The sequence below is a fragment of the Vanessa atalanta genome, chromosome 19 (assembly GCF_905147765.1).
Source record: "Vanessa atalanta chromosome 19, ilVanAtal1.2, whole genome shotgun sequence".
NCBI classification, from domain to species: Eukaryota; Metazoa; Arthropoda; class Insecta; order Lepidoptera; family Nymphalidae; genus Vanessa; species Vanessa atalanta.
The window spans coordinates 9287571-9311726 of NC_061889.1; the positions used below are offsets into that span (position 1 = coordinate 9287571).

The 24156-nt window shown below is 33.3% G+C and overlaps 1 protein-coding gene across 5 annotated transcripts; it reads right to left on the minus strand.

Moving 5' to 3' along the window:
- Window positions 1-205: 205 nt before the first annotated feature.
- Window positions 206-10287, minus strand: LOC125071442 (modifier of mdg4). 5 transcript variants are annotated; one of them, XM_047681692.1, is made up of 6 exons: window positions 9968-10284; window positions 9658-9714; window positions 7826-7966; window positions 3460-3636; window positions 2146-2428; window positions 206-1888 (listed from the first exon to the last, which is right to left on the minus strand). In XM_047681692.1, exons 2-6 carry the CDS (start codon window positions 9658-9660, stop codon window positions 1665-1667), a joined length of 828 nt encoding a protein of 275 aa, XP_047537648.1. In that variant the 5' UTR covers window positions 9661-9714; window positions 9968-10284; the 3' UTR covers window positions 206-1664. The 5 variants fall into 5 exon arrangements, with proteins under 5 accessions (XP_047537648.1, XP_047537649.1, XP_047537646.1 ...); XM_047681693.1 differs by having other exon boundaries at window positions 9964-10284; XM_047681690.1 differs by lacking the exon at window positions 9658-9714 and having other exon boundaries at window positions 9968-10287.
- Between the last annotated feature and the right edge of the window lie 13869 nt (window positions 10288-24156).

Below are 24156 nucleotides of genomic sequence, written 5' to 3' on the forward strand. Positions count from 1 at the left end.
ATAAGTTCGCTAATAAGAATTAAATTAGTAATTAGTTTCCGTTTGCGTCGGAATTTTGATCGTCATGTGTCTTCTTTTCTGGCAACCCTGACGACGTGTATGTGTAAAATTTCATAATGATCAGATAAATAGTTCGACGCAAAAACGTATCACATAAATTTACTAAAAATTAATACTACGATTATGTTATTAATAAAAATAAAACTTACGATAAGAAAATATCATTTATTGATAATAATTATGTCTTTTATAAAAGTCCTTACAACTAAAAATGACTAGATTAACTATAACATTGTATAGATTAAGAATATGTACCTAACTATATAACTATAACGCGCTTGCAAATATTAACAAAATTATATTTTTAGGCCTTACTCAAAACACCTCGTCCTATTACGATGATATAAAACTAAAATATATAACAAAGTTAAGTTGCATCACTATGGCGTGTCCTCTACACATACTTAAAAGTATGTAAGTTTTAACCCGAAAAAGTGTATTAAAATTTATGAAAAAAGGTTTTCATAATTTTCCAAAATGTATTTATGTATAATTATTATACGGTATTTATAAATTTTATTAACACAATAATTTGAAAATATTTTTTGAAGATGGATGTCAAACGTAATTAGGGGTAGGTAGTCCTCTGTCATCTGTTACGTACAGTTTGAGGAACCTTTTTTGTTCACAAAGATAATTCTTACCTCTACACTACAATAAATAATATTTTGATCTATGGGCTGATTATCTTACTACTAAGATTGAAATAGGCATAGCATTTTGTTTTTGGAAACTAGAAAATATCTACGTATTGTTAAAATTTGTAAGCGCGGTAATTTTTTAAAATTGGAATTCATTCTTTCCGTTAAGGCGACGCTACAATTGGTGCCCATATTATTAAAGTGGGTTTGTTGGATTGGTACGCATGACAAAATAAATAAGTTAACGAGTTAAAATTAATGGTAATATGTAGTCACACTTCAAGGTATATGAAAGATTTTATCTAATCAGTCGAGTGGAACTTGTTTGAAAATTAGTCATACATATTAAAAGGTAAAGTCAGTAAAAAAAGTAGAAGTTTTGAAATAATGACAGTCAAATGTCGGTCTCACTACTATTATTTCTATTCGATATTGGTCTATTAACTATTCATTCTGATTTCTCTTTGATCATCTTCCAGTCTTGGCAGATTGTCAGTTCTCGTCTTAAGTTTTGACTAAATAAAATTTTCTAAACAATATCGACCCGTATATACGGTGGAATAAAACCGACTAACCAGCAAAAATCTGCCAAATTCTTGTCTAGCACTGATCCCAAATGGAATAAGGACAAGCGAACGGTGGAGTATTACACAATTGTACATATTTAAGTAGGGTCGGATTTAGGGAAGGACATCCGGGGCAACTGCTCTGGGGTCTTCACAGGAGAGGGGCCCCCACAAAAGAGATTAGTTAACAATGTATTTAAAATTTACTGATACAAAGACTAAATAAATTATTAAAAATCCTTACTGACAGAAATTAATAATTAATTGTTCAAGTTAATTTGTAAAATAATAATTAGAGGCCCCCACTCCTCTGTTGCCCCAAAACCTTAAAAACCAGCCCTGGGTCTGAGAGCGTTACGATGTATGTTGTGTGGCGTCACTGCGGTCCGGGGTGACGTCACAGCGGGCGGTCGCGTGGCGCGGCGGGCGCGTGTCGGTAGGCGACGTGCTTGCGCAGCGCGTCCCGCGAGCGCGACACGTGGCTGCAGGCGCGGCACGCGTGGCGCCGGCCCGCGTGCGTCTCCATGTGCACGCGCAGGTTGTACTGGTTGCTGAGCCGCTTGTTGCATATCGTGCACACCGAACTATTCGAACGCCATTTTCTATCGAAATCCGGTGATTCTGGAAATTGTTAAATGATTTTTAATTCATTGTTTATATTTTCATATGAATACGTATCTATTACGATTGAACAAATATAGTCAATGTTCGACTGATAATTATCTGTAAAAAGCGTGAACAGCATCGGGAAGTTTCGAGGGAGGATGTATGTTGCGCCAGAACGAAGAGATCTGAATTAGGTTTGGCTCATAACCACATTTTAAGTATAAAATTGAATAGACAAATGGAATTACGTAATATTCGTTCTACATACATACCTCCTAATGTAGGTATCGGTGGTGTTGTGATATCCGGTATGAAACTTCCGACTCGGTGCGTGCTGTACAGATTCTGTACAATCTGGTCCAATTTGCTGATTTTCTCTTTGTTATTTCTGTCAACAGTTTCAACGTATTCCGTGGGCTGGCTTTTGATGTCATTCGTTTTGTTAATTTCAGTTTGGATGTCGTTTGTCATGAATTCTTGAGGGTCAGATTTTTCTAGATTTATAGGAGAGGCGGGCTCGTTGATCGCTTCTTGTGTTTGTGTCAAATTCGCGTTCTGAAAATATTGAAGTATATTTTACTTATCATGGAATTACGCTGACACAGTTTCAGATAAACTTGCAATATGTCTCTTCTGAATGATTAGTCAAAGTAGACAACTGGTTTTCCGCGATGAAGTTGAACCCACGCTGACGATGACGATGCTCAGCGTTGAAGGGAAACATCGTGAGGTAATCCAGTGTATCCACCAAACCCGCAATGGAGCAGCGTGGTGGAATAAGTTCCTAACCTTCTCCTCAAAGGGAGAGGAGGCCTTAGCCCAGCAGTGAGACATTTACAGTTTTTTACTTTGCACTTGAAGGAAACAAGAAAATTATCTTTGAAACATTTATAATAAAATTCCGCAGATCTATTAAACTTTGCCAATTATAAATTAAAATATTTTGTTCAAAAAACTCCATTAAATAAGGCATTTCTTCAAATAGTCTTGATAGCGCCACCGTGCGGGTAGAGCGAGTACTAAAACGACGAGTCTGATATTTAAGGGTTCAGAATACGTACGTCCTATTTTACCTCCTGTAAGTTTCTTAGTACGTAGATATCGGAAGGGAGGACATAATCTGCGTCATATATATACTAATATGCTTTCACCGTCAAGCCACTGAAGTGAATTTGATGAAATTTGAATACCCTAGGAAGGATATAGACTTTTTTATATCTAATACTTCACGACCAACCTTTAAAAGGGGAGCGAAACCGCGGGCGACAACTAGGATATAATGTAAGGTCGTAATAAAGACACCGACTTATGGATACTTTACTAAATTATAGCTATTTTGATTGACAGTGATATATGACTTATTTCCTAACGTAAAAGAATATTCTTTAAGCTTCTTTGGATCACACACACACTCACAAACATAGCTTCATTATCCTACAAAAAAATGCAAGGGTAACGGTTTCTCTAGTAATGATCTGACCATCTTTGTTGTAAGTTTCTTTCTAATACTTTGCCAACCGATTAGAATATTTAATTGTCAATATCATCACCATGTCGTTATACATAATAAAAAATGATATTCTTACGTTATCAGCATCCGTTAGTCCAGATACTTGCAAAGTGTGAGCCAGTCGAAGCAGAGCAGGCAGGCAGCGTCTAGAAGCGGTCACTTCGCCAGTATACATGAAGGTTAGAAGTAATCTCAGTTCAGCTGCTTCGCATCCTAACACGACGACTAGCGTATTGTTCTCAGCGTCTATTTCCTGCAAAATATCATTAGCTTTTATTTTTGTTTAACTCAATTTGAACTGATAACATCTTATGGATAGGTAAACCGCTTCGTTACGTAACGCGTTAGGGCGCCAGTCTACATGGATTCCCTTTCTGTTGCGATACGATGATACTTATAATGTACATATTCAAGAATTGTTACTATGAATAATATATATTTTATAATAAATAAAAGACTTTATTAATAAATAGCCTTTGCTTACATTATCACATTGATAATACATAAAATTTAAGTAGTAGCCTAAGCTTTTCCCAAGTTAAACAATTTCAATATTAAATAGTTCAACTTTGTTTAGTTTAAGTTATCACTTCTGTCGGGCGTCCCGAGTCGCACACGTATTTTTTTCATATTTATCGTTGTTCTAGCTCTGTGTGTTTCATTCAAGTTAAGTGCTGTTGCTTCGCCATAGCGTGACGGTACTCCACAACCTTTAGTAATAAATGTACTATTTGATGTAAATGGTTTTTTTTATATCGAATTGTAAGTTCGTTCGAACGAAACGTATGTCAAACGCAATTAGCTTAGTTAGCCGTCCAATTAACAGTCTAGCCTTTTCACTGATCTGCGCCGTTCAATGAACGGCCTAACAAAATCTCAATTCGTATTTTTTACATTGTAAAATTTGCTGATAGGTTAATTTTATAATTATTTTTTTTGACAAAAAAATTGTTCTCGTTCAGCCTGACCGACATAATTATTTTTATTTTGATGTGAGTCTAAAGCAAATTACTCTATTCTGTGAAGCAAGATATATTGGCTGAATGTCTATCAGGCTTCTAGTTCAGCAGCGCCGTTTGGTAAAACGGCTAGTTTATTAATTGAAAGGCTAACTTAGGTCTAATTTCACCAAACTATGTTTGTTAAATCTTAATCAGTAATTTACTAATGAGTTGTTAATAATTAACGGGCTGTTATATCATTAAATGTCCCAGGAACAAAATTTAACAAGCCGTTATTAAACAGAACATTTAACTGAATGGCTTGTAAGTTACTCACTCTTATTTTAAGCAACCAAATTGAAATGCTTATTTGTGACATGTCATTTAGACGAAGTTCGGTAATATTTTATCTAGTCGTATAATACGTCATTTGTTGTGCTGCGCGACCAATTTCAAAAATCGTTAGCTCCGAGTGATTTCAATGAAATGTTAACTACTTTTGATTTAAACCGATTGAAACGTCAAATAATTATAACATGGTAATATTTATTTTTGAGCTGAGGTTATGCAGCATTATTTTGTGCTCTTTGATTGTGTTTGTGGTGTGCTTCTTATTGAATATAAATAACTATGTCAAAGAAAACACGCGGACCGAATTTTTCGTCAAATGAAAAGGAAATCCTTGTTCATTTAGTTACAAAATACAAGGATCTAATTGAAAATAAGAAAACGGACGCAGTAACTACTGCGATCAAAAATGAAGGATGGAAGAAACTAGCGGAAGAATTTAACACGCGTCGCACTATTGTGTCTAAGTAATCTAAATTTTCTAAAATATTATTTTCGAAAATAAAATTGTACGCAGCGTCCATCTTGAGTTTAATTGTCTGTTACGGTCTAACGGACGTCTACAGCGGTGATTAAATTTAACGGCTTGTTATAACAAATAAACACGCGTTAACTCGTGGTGGGACACTCGATAACTTTAACAGTCCGTTAACTGACTTAACAATACGTTAAATATTTAACAGGGTATGGTGAAACTGGACCTTAAGGTATCAACGCTCAGGTTAAAATAGAATAATGTTGTGTAATTATTGGTTATTTTCTAAAACTTTACAAACAGTAGCTAATACAGAAATTGTCACATATTATAATGGAAACGTACCGTAAAGTTTACAGTCAACATATTTCATATAACTAGTTGTCGGCCGCGTCTTCGCTCGCGCTATAGGATTCTGGTCTTCAGGGTTTAATCATAAAAATGCCTATGGCCTTCCTTAGAGTTCAAGCTCGGTGCGTAAGGCTCCAAATCTTCTTGTCAAGGAGTAGAGGCCTTGACATTATCGGCTAAGTACGATATGTTCTTCTAATAAAATCGCGGTATTTAACGCAGTGTTTGTGAATTAGAATTAATTGTGTGATCACGACATTTTGTAGAGGACTTATCTGTACTAATATTATAAATGCGAAAGTAACTCTGTCTGTTACGACTTTAGAAAATTATATGACATAAAAAAATTATAACCTTATTGTAACCGTGTGAAGTCAGAATATGTAACTAGTATGACGTTAAATCAAACTCGACAGAGATTAATAAATAGAAATATCGATTAAACCCTTAAATAAGATAATAACTTATTCTTATATTATTAATAAAAACAGTTAGCTTCCCTTGTAATGCCACCTCTAATTGAACGTAAAGCTTATTTGTAGTCACGACAATAGCCGAAGAGGTCAGGATTGTAACTGCGACTTCTAAGTGGCTCCTACGCTTACAGAGGTTCAATTATTTTGTAAAAGGTCAAAACTATACAGCCACAAAACAGACGACGTGGTAAAGGAATCTACATCGTTTGAAGAACTGATAACAAATCGGAATGCTTCAAGGTCTTTAAATAATACAAGTTACTTATTAATTTATTATTAATAACAATAATAAAAAAAACATAGCAAGAAGTGAATTTAAATTGACTCCGAGCAAAGCGGAGGTTTAAGAGCTATCCCGTTGCATTGTCTGTTAAGACATTGTTTGCAATTAAACTTTGTTCTTTATTCAGACAACAATAATGTTTTGTATTATAATTCGCATCGGAGATTGTTGCATTGTAAAATAAATTTAATTTAATTTGTAGTTAATGTTATTTATTGTATGCTAATTGTTCGGTAAGGAATAATAATGTACCGAATTAATAAAATTAATGATTATTTAATTAATTTAAAGTTGTTAAACAATGTTTTCTATTCATTTTTTATATAGATATACCTATAACCGTGTGATTTTGTAAAAGATAGATATCAGAGTCGAATCAAAACAAATTTCTTTATTCAATATAGAAGCATTACACTTACTTATTGATTGCCACATTAGAAACAAGCATTGATTCAGAAAAGAAGATAAACTGACCTGAGAGGAACAGCGAACGTTAATTTGTGATTATTTACAATTATTCAATATCAAAATAGCCAGGAGGCGATCGTTTTATTCCCAAGGTGTATCAACCATAACCTCACTAATTGTACTGTCGTAACATTCCCTATTAACCTCGTAGAGTTCTACAAATCTTACATACCTACTGACTATCTTGTATCTGTTATAATTTGGCAGCATTCGCTTAGATAGACAATATATTCTCTGACTACGATAATACAATAAATTAAATATTAACGGATTGGCGAGTAGACTGAGTTCTGCGGCATTAGTAGTCCAAAAAAATTAGATTATTTACCGAGTTTATGATTGATAGCACACCTTGGGAATGAAACGATCGCCTCCTGGCTATTTCTAATCATATTCAATATATGTACTTAATTTGATTGACAAAAAAAAGACCCGCTGAGTCTCTTTCGCCGGTTCTTCTGAGGTCAGGGTGTTTCCTTTTCCGAACCGGTGGTAGTGTTTAATTAGACTATCAATAAGTAAGCGTAATGCTTCTATATTGAATAAAGGAATTTGAGTTTAAAAAAATAATTAAAAATAGGCAATATCTATTAAAAATTAAACATATTGCCACAATGATGACGGTGATGTCGTCTTGACCGATTTCGAACGCGACGAATCTCAAGACTAGTCAACTCTATAGGGCGATTAGACGAGTGTGTGTGAAAGCATAGATTTACTCTCTACTCACACATTCACATAATCCGAGGCGAAGGCAAATCAAATAGTTTTCAGGACTAACGGTTTTTCATGCTTTCCGAGACACGGAAGTGCACATATTTCTAACTTCCAGACTCCGGGCTGTTACTGAGAATTTTTAGAAAGAACCCAAAAAATTTGCGAGTCCAACTTGGGGTATGAACCCAGGACCTCGGACCTGCGACCTTATATGGACTCTAGAGCAAGAAGGCATGCAAAAGATTGTCATAACGTATAGCCTATGTGTGCCCCAAAAGTAACACTTCCATATAAATGATACCTATATGTGTAACTGTGTTAACAATGAACAACAGACAAACAAATCTTACCTCGTTATACTAAGTATGTTTGTAAATCCTCACCTTAAACAATTGTGCGAAGTACTGGCTACAAGCGGCTAAAACAAGTTTATGTGCTCGTAACAGAGCCCCACTGGCGCTCAGTGTGACATCACTCAGGGCCCCCGTCGTCAACATGCGCCCTAGGGCTCCTATTACGCTCGTCTGTTGAAATCAAACGTATTTATTAATTTCGGTTTGAGAAGAATATAAGAATGTGTTTGTGGACTTGTGGTGAAAATTTTTGTATTCATAAGTTAAATGTATATCTGTGTATGAAAAAGAAAAAATACTGAACAGGATACAGATAGATGTATCGGTACATATTTAAAAAAAATCTAATGTTAATAGGTATTTAATATTTAAAGACAAATTTATGCTTTTTAATTAAAAACATAACACATCGTCTTAATGTTTGACATCGTCGTTTCTTTTTAATTTAAATTAACAAGGAAAATTGGCGATTCTTGTACTCTCAACTTCAATTGAACTACCGACTACGTATTACACGTAGTCGGTAGTACTACTTAGTAGTAGGCAATAGCCGAAGAGGTTTGACGTCTATATTCATGGGCTACATTGACAGCGGGTAACCATTAGATTCAGAGAGCAAAGGTTGGAGAAGTTCAGCTATGGCCCTTTATAGACTGATGGATGGATATTGGAATAATTATAATTTAAGGGCTTGTACCTAAAACAGCATAGAATAAAAAACTAAGCTTTTGAGAATGTAAGTATGAAAAACAACAAAAAATACTGGTGATTAGTGTCACACTTGTACTAGGCACACATAAGATCACAGAGTTAGAATCAATAAAGTTCAGTCAACGCGAGACGCTTCTAGCAATATTGTTAGTAAGTAATGTCGATTGATATAAATACTTTGCGTAGTAACAAGGTTAGTTTTTAGTTTTAAATATGAGTAACTACTACTTTTTTTTAAACCTTTATTTAACTTTTCCAGAGTATATTTAGTTGGTTTTGATAAACTTTGATTTCTAAAAATGGTTTTTTTTTTTAAATATTTATTGTTTATAAATACTAATTCCACAATAGTTAACTATATTACTATCATGGATTTATTATTTATTTCCCAGGATTTGAGTCCGTATCCGAGATTCGAGATTTTAGGCCAAAAAGGTGAGTTATTACGTTATTATTCTTGTAATAGAAATTGCTAGATTTGTTAATATTTGATTTGTTTGCATAATATTTAGTGGTTATACAACCATTTTATTTGTAGCTACACATAAATACTTTGCAGTTGAACTCAAATTGAATCTATAATGATACTCTCATTAAGGTCTCAGATTTTTAACTGCAAAAACATTGTTATTGTATTTAAAAAAAAATACCAAGTTAATTCCGTTTCATTTGTTGTTTATTTTAATTATCTGTGCCAACGTTATTTATCTGTATTAGCATATGGCTTGGCATTCAAATGACAATTGTATCGACACGGATCAGCTACGATAATAATAGATGGATTAGACAATGTTTTTCTAAGATTATGTTAATAATTATAAAAACAAAATAGTTCGAAACGTTTGGAATAAAAAAAACGATTTTAAACCTTATTTTTAATTAAATATGGCGTCATATGTTTTTTTTTTATTATTCGAATTATATAAGTTAGTTTCCAATTTCTTAATTTATATTTATAGATCATTGTGTTGAAAATCATGCATTTTTTATCGCGGTATATCGACATGTGAGTATTTCTGAAATAAAAATGTTGTCATCGGTTATGATTGCAATAGAAACAGTATTAAAACTGGGAAGCATTTAGCCAAATAAGCTACATATAATCAAGCTTAATAGTATAAGTAAAAATATGGTGGTTCACTTGCTAGTACCATTTGTATCGTGTCCAATAAGAAACAGTGCTTCAGATAACACGGTCCTCAGTGTATCTGTAATTATTAAGAAATAAAAATATTTTTAATAAACAGATAAAAAAAAACAACAACAATTAATATCACCAAATAAAAAAACAAGAAACATAAATCTTTTAATCTTAATTTTAGTCACGTGCTACAACAGTAAACAAGAATTATAGAAACATAGTATCAAGGTAACCATAACATATAAAACTTGTGCAGTGTAATTATAAAAAAAAAACAACTGTCAAATATGTATTGTGTATAAAAAAACTTACTTACCCACCTGGTGATTGTGCCAGCGTAAAGAGAATTGCTGAGAATCATCGTCCATATTGAAACTGTGCGTTTGATAGACTCACAATGACTGGACGAGCGGTACAGACAATATTATTGTTTAACGAATCCAGGCTGCTTTATTTTAGTCGGTACGCCTGGAAAACCTGTAGCCACCTATTTCTGGAGCTGATCTTATTTATAAATACAATGACATTCAGTGACGCGGCATACCAAAACTCATCCAAAAGCAGATTTAGTTCGTCCGACACGATGACTGGCATTGTTCTCTTTAGACTGATTTATTTGTAACATTTTTTTTTTAATTGAGATTCGAATTGTTCTGAAATTGATCGTGTCAATTGACCTATTTCGTTAAATTGTTGCAGCGATTGGAATGCATTTATTAATTCATCTTTTTTAAAGATTCAATTGCTTTATGTTGAATGAATTTATATCTTTGAAATAAAAAAATAAAACTTTGACAGCATAAATTACAGATTAAAAATAAAATGTATTTTTTGATAAGCGCGGGAAAAATTACAACTAGCGTTGATACATATCGGAATTTTAGAGAAAGAAAAAAGAAAATTGATTTTGATTTTCAGAAGATATTGTAATTTAAAATACGAAACTTTACGAAAATGGCTAATTTATCAGAATTTACTGACGATCCAGACTTTTTTAACATGGCTAAAATTACCATAGATACAGAAATATCAAATTTAAAGAAGGTAGTCGACCAACTAACACAAATGCGAGGTATGTATTGTAATTGATAAAAATACACTAATATAAATGGCAGATTTTTACTCTATACAAGACTATATAGATAAAATAACGTTGATCATGTTTGTTATTTTACTTGGCAGTTTTCTAGGAAAACTTGTAAAAATGTACATGATGTGATTGAAAATAAATTATCTTTTTATTTGATTAAAAACAGGTAACAATTTTAAGCCTTAAGATTACAGATGTAGGCTATTTGTAAACATATTGATGAATCTGAAAATCTGTCCGCTCGTCCATAACATCTGACCCAGTATACACATGTCGAGTTAAAAATATTTTTTTCCGTTGGAACGATATTGGAATGTGTGCATTCCAGCTATTAGTTAATTGCGCGGATGTTTTTATATATAAATCCAATATCCATACTGGTTTTGTAAATATCATATGGAACCGAAGCGAATTCGTAAAACATGAAATAATTTCATTTATTAAAAATCTATTTTAACTCGTATTTAAAATGTACGACCAAGTCGAAGCCATTAATGCCATCTATCAATGATTACGAGAACTTTTTTAGCAAATCAACACACGCTTAATTCCGATTTTAAATAAATACGAAGTGTGAAAATAGTAAATCACTTCTAATCAGAATAATTCACACTCGAAAAGAATACGTGAAAGAAACTCAGCAGGACTATTTGTTACTACGAAAGATGTAATTTTGACAGTATGAATTCAGATGGGCTATCTGATGGTAAATTGGTCACCACCAAATAAGAAATATTAACCATTTCTTACATCGCCAATGGGCAACCAACTTTGGGAATTAAGATGTTATGTCCCTTGTGCCTGTAGTTACACTATTTACTAACTCTTTAAACCTGAACACACCGATACTGGATACTGCTGATTGGCGGTAAAATATCTGATGAGTGGGTGGTACCTATCCAGAATGGCCAGCACAAAGCCCTACCACAAGTAAAGTAAAGTTGTTTAAGTTCTTTACGCCCATAGTCCGTTAGCTTCCATATTTATAATAAATTAAAATTTTTCAACCTGTGTGGAATTCATATCTACAAATCTCATAGGATAGAACATATCATATTATTTTTATTATACATTTCTACAAGTTGTTTTCAATTATTTAACGGTCCCGCTGGTTTAAAATGAGGACTCTGCTTAGAACAACCATAAATAAACTCAATATTTACTCTTTAAAAAATATACAAGTGAGATAGATTAGATGTTAATAAAACGTTCTAATCACGTGTCAGTTTTCCTATTAATCCTCGAAAGAAGGACAGATAAAAAATATTTTTCATTAAATTCCAGTACACGGTTTGTTATAAAATAAACTCGAATCGAAATTCGTTTGTGTAGCATACTCTATTAGGTTAAATAAAGCTAGAACAAATATACAAAGTTTATTTTATTATCTATGAAATCTACATTTTAATATTAAACTTTTATATTATTGATGTAAATTTTGTAACATCAATAATATAAAAGGTCAATAACCTCGGTAGTAGACTTGTATAACGGCCGCGTAAACCATCGATTTCGTACCGTGACGTATATTTTTTTAAATTGTAATTTATCTCAAGCTCTATAATGGAGGTCTTCTCAAAGCTGCGTTCCTTGCTATGGACATATTAAAATATTTTTTCATCTTGATGATTCGGTTTCATAATTTTTCAATGCGTTTATTAATCATTTTACTATTTATTACGTTTGTTGTTATAGAAACCGTTATTAATATGTTATTTTGTTCAGTGCAAGCTTCCTTAATACTATTGGAGTTGATGACGACCATTGACGCTAGAACCTGGCAAGATGTCTCAGCGTTAATCGGGTTGACAAAGATCGATTTGACTGACGTATTCAATAAAAATGATAGCAATGAAATACCCAATAAATAAATAATTCCTGTAAATTGGTTTTTATTTAATATTTTTTATTAGTTTTTCTGTAAACAGCCTGTAAATTTTCCACTGCTGGGCTAAGGCCTTATGGTTTAGAGCATATCCACCGCGCTACTCCAATGCGGATTAGTGAATACACATGTGGCAGAATGTCGTTGAAATTAGACACATGCAGGTTTCCTTATAATGTTTTCCTTCACCGCCGAACAACACACAAATTAAGCACATCAAAATTCAGTGGTGCTTACCTGGGTTTGAACCCGTAATCATAGGTTAAGATGCACGCGTTCTAATCACTGGGCCATCTCGGATCGGTTTTTCTTCAAAATAAAATATATTAAAAAAATTTTTTTTTATTTGTAATAGTAGCGTATAATCGTACCTACATATATAGTTCAGACATAATATACATTTAAAGATGCAAGTAAACTGAGAACGCTGTTTTTATAAATTATGTATTAATTTAATTTGGTGCTAGAGCTGGGTAGGACCACTCATTATATACCTACTCTATCGCCAAAGAGTAATTATTTCGTATTGTTACGGTATGTAATTATATAACACAATAGTTCCCTAGGTTGGTGGCGCATTGGAGATATGAGTAATTATAGGCAGTGGTGACCACTTACCTTAAGTTACCTTGATTACCAATCCACTTATCTATAAGAAACAAAAAAAGAAATATTGGTCGACAATCTCAAGATATCTTAGTCAGCCATCTTAGTTTGCACTTATAACTTATTTTCCGACGTAATGACTGGACTTAAACATACTAATACATACATTCCCATACACATAGACATTCTTCGAATAATTAAATCGAACCTAAGGAAGTGAACCAAGAAAAGGAAATTAAACATACCTAGCAGGGAGAGAAATTGTTTGAAAAGCAATTTTTAAACTAAACTATTATATGAAGTTTATGAAGGCAGCGTCATAGTTAGCTCCCATAAAACGTTTTTTAAAAATTACTTATAAATGTTACTATCCCAGTGAACTCGATTCTTTCTAAAAGGATTTTCATTGTTGCCGTTTTCAAGTTGATATTTGCAAAGTTCTTAAAAAGTTGCTAAGTTAAAACAACCTCTATTGCAAGGGTACAAAGTCCAAGGCGAATGTAAATTTAATTTAGTTGAGGAGCTTCGTAAATTATTCGGTTCAGAGCGCTTTGTAGTATTGGAAACGGACGGCAGGCGGCGCGACAATCTTTTGTAGGGTGACATGCGGATGTGTCGTACGTGGGACAATTATTCATCTTTTGTCGCCCTTTTCAAAGTAAAATATTTTATGAAACACGCCAATACATGAAGTAGAAAACGTTTCCATTGCATTTTTCAATACTTTGTTACAATTGATAGTTATTTGTTTGGACTAACTCTTTGTTTCTTTTAACTAATCTGTAATAAACAATAGATAATTTTTTCATTAAAACTGTTAATTTAAAATAAAGCTTTGGTTTTTGGTTTTAATAAATCTAGTGTAAGGAATCGATGTATTTTTTTTACTATTTAATTATTTGGCGGATATAATATTCTTCTGTTGTTTTGTAGCGCCATCTAGCGACGAGTTACAAACAATGGACAGTATAAAAATCTTCCTTTTAAGAAAATACACATGTAATATTTAGTCAAATTTCATGGTTATCGGTCAAACTGTGTCTAATAATCTCAAACTGATGTACCAATATCCGTTTTTATAAACAAAGTACGAGTAAATAAGGACAAGTCCCACAATTACCGTAACGCGAGTGATCCCCAATCTCCGGTATTTTATGAAGGTAGGCAACGGAATTTTCTCCGATTTGAAAAGACTGGAATCGAATCACTTCAATCGATAGAGGGTTCCTTAGTTTTCTGATTTTTCTTATATTGAATTTGTTTAAAAGATAACTAGCTTACTTTTCTTGCTATATTAGACCACAATAACACTGTGTTGTATACACGAATAGTATTTCTAATTGTTAAAGATTGAATCTTTCATTTCAATTATTTCAAACATTTCAATGGCATTGGCAATGTGAGGAATGCTTAATATTTCTTACAGCGCTAATGTCTAAAGGTGGTGATTCCTTACTATCAGGTAGCCTATTTGTCTACCTTTACTATATTCCGCCCTGAGACTAGCCGAGGACAGAGTGGCGTGGAAGAAGCTACTTGACACATCGGTAAAAGCATTTCAGGACAAGCACGACCTTCAGTAATGAAGCACACGAAGAAAAAGAGAAGAGAGAAACCAATAACTTATTATCGACCTGACTTAAACGGGTTTAAAGACAGGAACTCGGGATCAGTGACCTTTCCATCAGGTGAGATGGAAGACAAACGCCTATTCGTATACAACTATAAAAATAAAAAAATCTAGCCACTAAAACAATGAGACTGTCATTCGTCTATAATAATTGTAATATTAATTTTATTTTTTGTAAGTATAAATATTACGTTGTATTTATGTTTGAGTATATTACTGAACCACCTACCCGGTTTCTATTTTAAGGTCTCACTGGACTTGCTTGTCTGGAACAAATGACTAATTATACATAATGCCGCTCTAAAACCTACGCATTAATTACTTCTAAGTATTTTTCTGTGCTATTCGTGGTATACAATGTAAATAAATAATAATATGTCTATTGACAAAAACATTCCACTCCTCAGAGAACGGAAAAGAAATTTAATGTTATATCAGAAAGAGATTAGACGTGTCGCGGAATACCCGTTTGGATCGTAATTGCTTTTGCTATAATATATTATGTATTAAATAAAATACATAATAAGATTAAAAACGTTTGAGAATAATTAAATGATACGAAAAATATAATTTTTTATTAAAAATTCCGTACAATAACAACAAAAAATGTTAAAATAATGTTGTATTAAACCAGATAAAAGGGAAATGAATTTTCCCTGCGTGAAAGAACTTCGTTCCAAAACTGTTGCAAAAAGAAGTCTATTCAATACAAAATCATATAATAAATAAATAATTGACAACATCACATATATCACTCCGATCCCAATGTGTTATATCAGATGTAACGACGGCACCACAAACACCCAGACCCACATACAAAACTAACAACATAGAAAACTAATGAACTTTTATTACATCGACTTTCATGAAATCTGAATTCATTTATGGTTGGATCAGCATCCCAGAGTTGCAATTAAACCCTAATAGTTTATGTTCTATAATTATCTATAATTAGTTCATTAGTTCCGGAGATTACCCCCAACAAACAAACAAACAAATTTTACTCTTTATAATATTAGTTTAGATAAAGATAATTACTTTTATAAAATCTATACTGATCTATAGATTTGTACTAATATTATAAATGTGAAAGTAACTCTGTCTGTCTGTCTGTCTGTCGCTCTTTCACTACCAAACCAATTAACCGAATATAATGAAATTTGGAATGAAGCAACTCCAACTTGAAATCCAAGGAAGGACATAGTTGCCCTTTTGCCTAACACGTGACAACCAACCCTCTAAAACGCGAGCGAGCCGCAGGCGACCACTAGTTGTTTTATGAAATAAGTAGTTCGATGGACATATAGACACCTGATGCTAAGTAATCACCACCACCAACCTTGGGAACTAAGTTATTATGTCTTGTTACACTGGTTAGGTTGGCGGTAGAATATATTTTACGTGAGTGGTACATACTCAGACGGGCTTGCACAAAACCCTACCACCAAGTGCTGATAAAAGTTTTAAATTAAATGTTTTTTTTAATGATTGATAAATTGACAGCTCAGGGTTTAACTGTATCATTGATCTAGTAGCTAGTAAATACGGTTGTATCTCATAAGGTTGTGGATATTAATTTTGAATAGAGACAATGTTTTTAGAATTTTCGGACTAAAATTTCGCCGGCTCGGATTTTGGAAGTTAATTTCCTTAAACTTAATTTACCAGGACTCAACTTGCTCAGGAAAGCACTTGAAGACGTCCTATTGATCTGGGCGTGTTCGATTGCTTTCTTATTGATCACATCTCATGATGAGGTTGTGGGAATAGACATGGAGTGCTATTGTGCACCCACTTAAGCACTGTAATATTAGAAATTAAGTCTCGGATCCCTTTGTCTGTTTGGTACAAATAAATGCCACGATGGCTTTATATTAAGACAGTTTCGTTGGTCTAGCGGCCACATAAGATAACAGATCTCGAGATTCTGGATTCAAACCACGAAATTTTTTTATCGGCCTGATATTAAAAATTAATGGTCCTGATTTTTCTGTGTTTTGCGCACACACTTGTGCCTTATAATATCTCATGCGTAGTTGGTTGGTCTCCCATGAGTTTGAGCACCGTGTTCGAAATCGACCGAAAGACACCATTATCATAAATAAATACTTATTAACATTAAAGAGATGGTTTTTTTAAACGAATATAACATTAATTTGAAGTCTTATGATTACTGTGAATAAAGAATATACATTCCGATTGGAAGTAATTTCTCAAACTGGTTTCAGGAAATGTAATTTCATTGTGGAAAAAAGAAAGTAAAATGTAGGCACTGGTGAGAGTGACGCGTCATTTGCGCTATCTCTTAAAGCAGCTTACATTACTTTACCCTATTTTGAACTTATTACCGTAACTTAGATGGATCCAACAGCTTCTTCACTTAGTTTCTTTCAAGTTACAAACCACAATGGAGGACGTGAAACAGCACACGTGACAGCGAAACTTTGCGTTAGAAGTTTATTACTTACACTAACACGTGTTTTTGTTAACTCGAATTCGATTTAAAATTTTTACTTTTCGAGCCGCACACAAGTTTATTTTTAAAGAAATATTTCGGATGTAACTTAGTCATTTCCAGTATTTATTCCAGACTCTCGTTATAAGAAATTGTATATGTCTAGTTTAGCTTGATAGTGGAAGGAATATTTTTATTTAAGATACTTTATTGTGCAGCTTATATTATACGACAATTATTAAGTACATCAAAGAAACGAAAAATATGTGACAAATGGTGCATAAAGGCGGGCTTATAGCGATCTCACACAGACAACCTTTGGTGACAGAAGCTTAGAACGAAAACAGGTAAGTGCAGTTATAGATAGAAAGAGGAGATAATAAATGTAATTTAAAAATACTGATAGCATTAGCATTAGCAGATTGTAAATTTTCACACTGCTGGGCTAAAGGCCTCCTCTCCCTTTGAGAAAAAGGTTTGGAGCATATTCCACCACGCTGCTCCAATGCGGGTTGGCGGAATACACATGTGGCAGAATTTCGTTGAAATTAGAAACATGCAGGTTTCCTTACGATGTTTTCCTTCACCGCCGAGCACGAGATGAATTATAGACACAAATTAAGCACATGAAAATTCAGCGGTGCCTGCCTGGGCTTGAACCCGAAATCATCGGTTAAGATGCACGCGTTGATATTAAAGTATAATTATAAACTACATATTATTTCATACTTGCATACATTACTGAGATACGGATAGATAATAGTTTCAAACGACGAATATGTTACCATTAATTAATTATCATCTAGATTTAAAATGTATTGGACAAATTAAAATAAATTTCCAAACTCCCGAATCTTTTTAAAATATCGACAAGACAACTTGACAACAAAAATTGACATATAAATAAACTCAATGTTATACATTTGTGTAATGCTACAAACTACATCATCAAAAATCGGTTGATTAAATCCGAAACTGCTGACGTCGTGATTGTGGTTTTGTTTTTACCGTAATCACATATAGAATCGGACATTAGAGAAGTGAAGAGTGAAATCATTGCAATCGTTTCGTTTTAAGATGAAGAGGCTGCTAAAATGTTATGTTCTCCCGGTTCGTCAGGAAAGAAGCGTGATAATAAACATCACAAAGGCGTATTCCAGTTTTCAGAAAACGTTTTTCTCATACGAATTGTATTTTATGAACGGCCTTTGAGTAGGCTTTTTGTAGTTTTCGAGTTCGCGCCTAAAGTCTAGAACTTGCTTGAGTAAGTTTAAGATTTCTTGAACAGTAAATTGTATGTATCTTGTAAATATAATGTGTTTTTCTTCTCGTGTTCATATACAAATATGTTTGAATTCATTCTTATTGTATCAAGACTTGTTTGCAGTAGACTGTGTTAAGCTGGATCCACACTTTAAATAAAATATTATAATTTATTTTATATGAAAAATGTTAATTTAAAAAAAAAAGATACAATAAAAAATAAAATACAGGCGTAATAACCGAAGCCATTCTCTATCAAGAAATCTTTCGGTATATAGTCCTATCAAAATAGACAAAATATTTTTTGTCTATTTTGATTGAAATTAATATTTTAAGTTCAATTTAATTCGCAAAGAGCTGAATATTATTATAGATCTAATACAACAGTAAACAATACAACAGTAGGAATTATGACTAGTATTATTCCAATGTTTTTTTTTTTTTTTTAAACTGTACTTCGGTGTTCCACATACAGCCTAGTGTTTAATGTGAATTTTGATATATTAACGTACCTATATTGTTATTATCACGTTATTCTTTTATTTTAATAAAAAAATATGAACGTCGTAAATTTGTAAATGAGTATTTAAATATGGAAAGATTATAATTTCAAATCAAGATGAGATTAGAGCGTACATGGCGTAATGGAAATAAATCACGCACGAGGAAAGACTTTTGTCCTGCAATACTTAATAATCGGACCTTCTTCTGTAAAATAATGGGCCGTGGGCGACCTTTACCTACGCTGATATGCAATTAATTTTACAAGCCCAACAGCGATAGTTTACTTTTCTGCATTCTGGTAGGATTAGGGAAGTGTATCGCCAACCAGCAGTGTTAGAATAGGCACAAGGGACATAACACACTTAATACTTTAGCATCCATGATTTTCATGGTGATGGTATAAGTAGGGACGACATAAAACGGAGCATCACTATCTATAAGCGGTGGTAACCACGTATGATCAGGTGGCCTATTTGCTTTTTTGCAACGTACTAATTTTATACATGCAGGATATCTCATTACGTACATCATAGATTTATAAATAAAAACACTTGAAAACTCATTGGTGCTTGGCTGAATATGTAACTTCATTGGACTATGACCGTTCACTATCTATATTTTAAATAAATAAAGCATTCATGATCCAGTGATTTTAATTACACGTAATACATAATATTGACTTATACTGTTTGTTCTCGTAAATTACCCATTTTTTAATGAACTCTCTCATATATGTACTCACACTCTCATACATGTGTGTGTTTAAATAAATTTATTACTTTTAATAAAAGAAAAACCATATATAATACAACCATAACAAATAATAATAGGATTTTGTAAAGAGATTTGACGCTAAAATTGGAATGCCACTCAGCTATTGTGGAGGAGCGTCTAACGCCGGTTTTCAGAGTCAGCCGACTGACACGATTGAGAATAACAATGACATCGAAATCATTATATTTAAACCTATAAATAACTTATAATAATATTATAACAGGATTTTGTATTCAAAATTAAAAATCAAATATACTTTATACAAGTAGGCTTTTACAAGCTCTTTTGAATCATCATTTTACAGACTATATTAAGTGAAGCTACCTCTGGTTCGGAATGTAGATTCTATCGAGATGAAACGGCAAGAAACTCAGTAGTTCCTCTTTTTAAACATGTGTAAATAATATATCCTGCCTGGAAGTCAACAAGTATTAGCTCCACGCCTTTCTATCATCTATATAATCCTGTATTGAATTTAATTCAAAATTGTGTCCAAAATTTACCAGTTAACAAATCTCTGAGACCTAATTGTTTTTAGGATAGGATCACTCGTGGCCAGAAGATGGTTTGGAGTTTCACCACACTGCTACAAAGTGGGTTGGTGGATAAAATAGTGGTAGAATCTTACTAGAGTGTAAGTGAGGATTACGAACGGATAATTCAAAATTTATTTCATAAAGGGTTTAAATGAGGGATTATAGTTTGCATGGATATTCGTCATTTCTGATGTTAGAAATATAGAAATCAATATTTGTGCTTATTTGAATGCGTAAAAGACATCATTTTAGAAAATTCATCACCCAAGAAATTGTGAATGAAAGTTTGTTAAAAAGTTCGCCTTTTGTCAATGTTTGAAATGTGCTGTTTATGAGAAAAATACTGTACGCGTTGTGAAAATATATTAGCGAAGAGGGTGAAATTGGGGATGGGTTAGACAAGTAATATACCGTGACCGAATTAAAATAAGTTAAGGTTACAAAAAACACATATTTAGGAAAATTCACTCAAGTTATTGGAATAGGTAATTACTAAAAATATATTTAAATGAGAAGATCTTTGACATTATTATTTGCGAGTTGCACACTCTCGAATCAAGAGCGCAGCTTTCGTCAGACCTGAAAGCGGTAAATCTGGTGACATTTACATTTATTTGTCAGATTTCTCGTGTAAATACGATCAGACATTTAAGGATCCTGTACTATCTCACTCCAAATATGTTACTCAAAATACCAAATGACCTTTCTTTCAAAAAATATGTATTTAATTAGCATATTCCAGGATTATATCAACTGCAAACATTAATAAAAATGTTGTGATTCGGATAACGCTGGTAATGCCAATCGCATTACCAGGTTTAATTCGTGACGAATTATTACACATACATATATGATTTATTGATTTCCAAGCGATGTGCAAACATAACTTAGCCTATTTCGGCCATAAAACTATATTATTATAATGTGAAATTTAAATATCAGTCGTGTTGGTAGTTTTACGATATTAATTAAATAAAAATATTAATAAGTGAAATCAATATAATTATTATTTTATATATATGTTGTATTATGTATAATTACTATATCAAAAATAATATGTTGTATCAAAAGTTTTTTTTTTATAATTGGACTTTGTTGTGGAGGAATTTACCAACCCCTAGAAGCGCTTATAGCTTAAACGTAGTGTAGGACGTCCTATGGCGTGCTGGACGGACGATTTAAAAAAAGTACTAGACGGATGCGAGCTGTCCATGATCGGGATGTTTGGCGTTCTGCTTTCGTCCAGCAGTGGGCGGCAAAAAGCTGAAAAAAATAGAAGCACTAATAAAAGTTATGATTTATAAAAGTAAGTCAAAAGGGTGATTCATGAGGGAGGAACTATTCTATTCCTTAACGTTATTGTGTTCTATGAAATATGACCTTTGTTAAAGATGTCGGAAATAATCATACAGACAGCGTGTGCCACGTTAACGAATCGAGTTATCCTATGTATTAAAATTTTATCGTTTAATGTAGACTCTTATGTCGGTGCCAAGCGGTAACTACTAGCTAGTAATATAATATATAGGTACTAAAAGCTCTAACGCGCTGCACCTTTGGGTATAAGTTTTATATATAACGGCGTTAAATGAGGACCTTGTTGTCAGATTCGTAATTAGATGATTAGATTTAATCAAATAACGTGAAATCGTTTATTCTCTTTTTATATTTTTGATAATTCCTGTATTTTTTAATGACGGCTGTCAACCCGTGACCGACGCTGATCCAGTCGCCGCGGCAAAGACAAAGCAATAGATGGCACCTGCGACATATATATTAGCTTAGTAGTTTTTTTTATTAGGTAACACAAAAAAACGTAATTTATTAATATATTAGATTACGTTTAACTTCAGGTAACTTGACGTCAAAAACTTATATCAAAAACGGATTTCGTTTCACCTCCAAATATAGCTCATAAATTCCACCCTCGTCTCAATCGCCAAATTACAGGCAGATGACAAACAAACAAGCAGATGGAGTTCGTGACCTATCTCTAAGAAGATCGACCTTCGTCATGATCGGATAAGATGATAACCTAAATACGTTGATGAGACTGTAACAATATAACAGAACGCGTAAATAAACGATATTTGATAATACATCTCTAAATCTGGTGACGAGCTTATAAGACGAATTCTGAGGTCCCAGCTTCGAATCTCGGAGTAGTCGGCCAAGTGTATTCGGTAAGTCCCTTAGAGTCGTGTCGGGTAGCCGTGGAATTTTACTATGACTGGGGGTATTGAGAGTGCAACAGAGGCGACAAATTCGCGCACTTTATTGTCTCCTGTGGTCAAGTGAACACGTGAATTTTAAATGACGATTGCGGCTTCAAAATCGGACACTTTATCATATACTTAAATTGATGTTCGTATTTATTGATTTTGTTCGCGCAGGGAATATATATGTATCGGGAAAGGTTTTATATTTTTTACGATATAACTAAAATTTCTACGTATAATATTTAAATATTTATCATTGTTAGCCAAAGCAAGGTAAGGCCAATCTGTTTAAATATGAACGCCGATTATTTTAATTATTAATTTCCTTAATAAGGTCACTTGGTGGTAGGGCTTTGTGCGAGCTCGTCTGGGTGAGTGTTAAATATGTATATTGGTAATGTACCTTTTTAGATAAAAAGATAAAAACAAAATTATAAGCTTGTTGCTAAAATATTTTTATTTAATAATGTTAATTTATTTTTTAAAGGCACATAAAACTGGTGCCATCCAAAAAATGTTGATTATGAAAACAACGGGATAACAATTCAAGTTACATTATATTGATTAGACACGATAAATAATTTATAAAAAGTAGAATTGCAAGAAGGTTCATTAAAACCTCGCCTTACTGCCTCCACTGGTGACAAGAGGGTTAGTTTGTTTTGTTGACCAGAGGTTCGGAATTACGAAGCATTCCTGCCACCATTCCACTGTTTTTAATTAATATTTGTATTTCTTTTTATGATATCGGTAGGCGGATGAGCAAATGGGCCACCACATGGTAAGTGGTCACCACTGCCCATAGAAAATGGCGTTGTAAGAAATATTAACCATTCCTTACATCACCATTGCGCCACCAACCTTGGGAACTAAGATGTTAAGTCCCTTGTGCCTGTAGTTACACTGGCTCACTCACCCTTCAAACCGGAACACAACAATACTGAGTACTGCTGTTTGTAAGGAATTAATGTTAATAATTCTTACGTAAATAAAGATTTGCTTTGTGTTTATAAATATTTGATTTAACAATAAAAATTGGTATCATCTCGAGGGAATTATTGTGTGGTGACCGAATATTTGGAACGAAGTTCTTTCACTCATTAGCAGCCTGTAAATTTTCCCACTGCTGGGCTAAAGGCCTCCTCTCCCTTTGAGGAGAAGGCTTGGAACATAATCCACCACGCTGCATTAGCGGAATACACATGTGGCAGAATTTCGTTGAAATTAGACACATGCATGTTTCCTCACGATGTTTTCCTTCACCGCCGAGCACGAGATGAATTATAAACACAAATTAAGCACATGACACTCTTTCACTCGGTTTACAGTAAAGTGAAGTGGCAGAAATGGTCACGTAAGGAGAAGGCGTCATGCCCCCTCCAGACGACTTGCCCCTGTCTTTCGCTTATAAGCGGTTCCACAAATTGCTATTTGAACTTATTATTATATTGTTTTCTAATTATTTTCAATTTAGTTTATTGTTTTCTTTATTTAATACCTAATATATAGCGACGACAATTTATTCTAAACCGGTGCACCGAGACAAT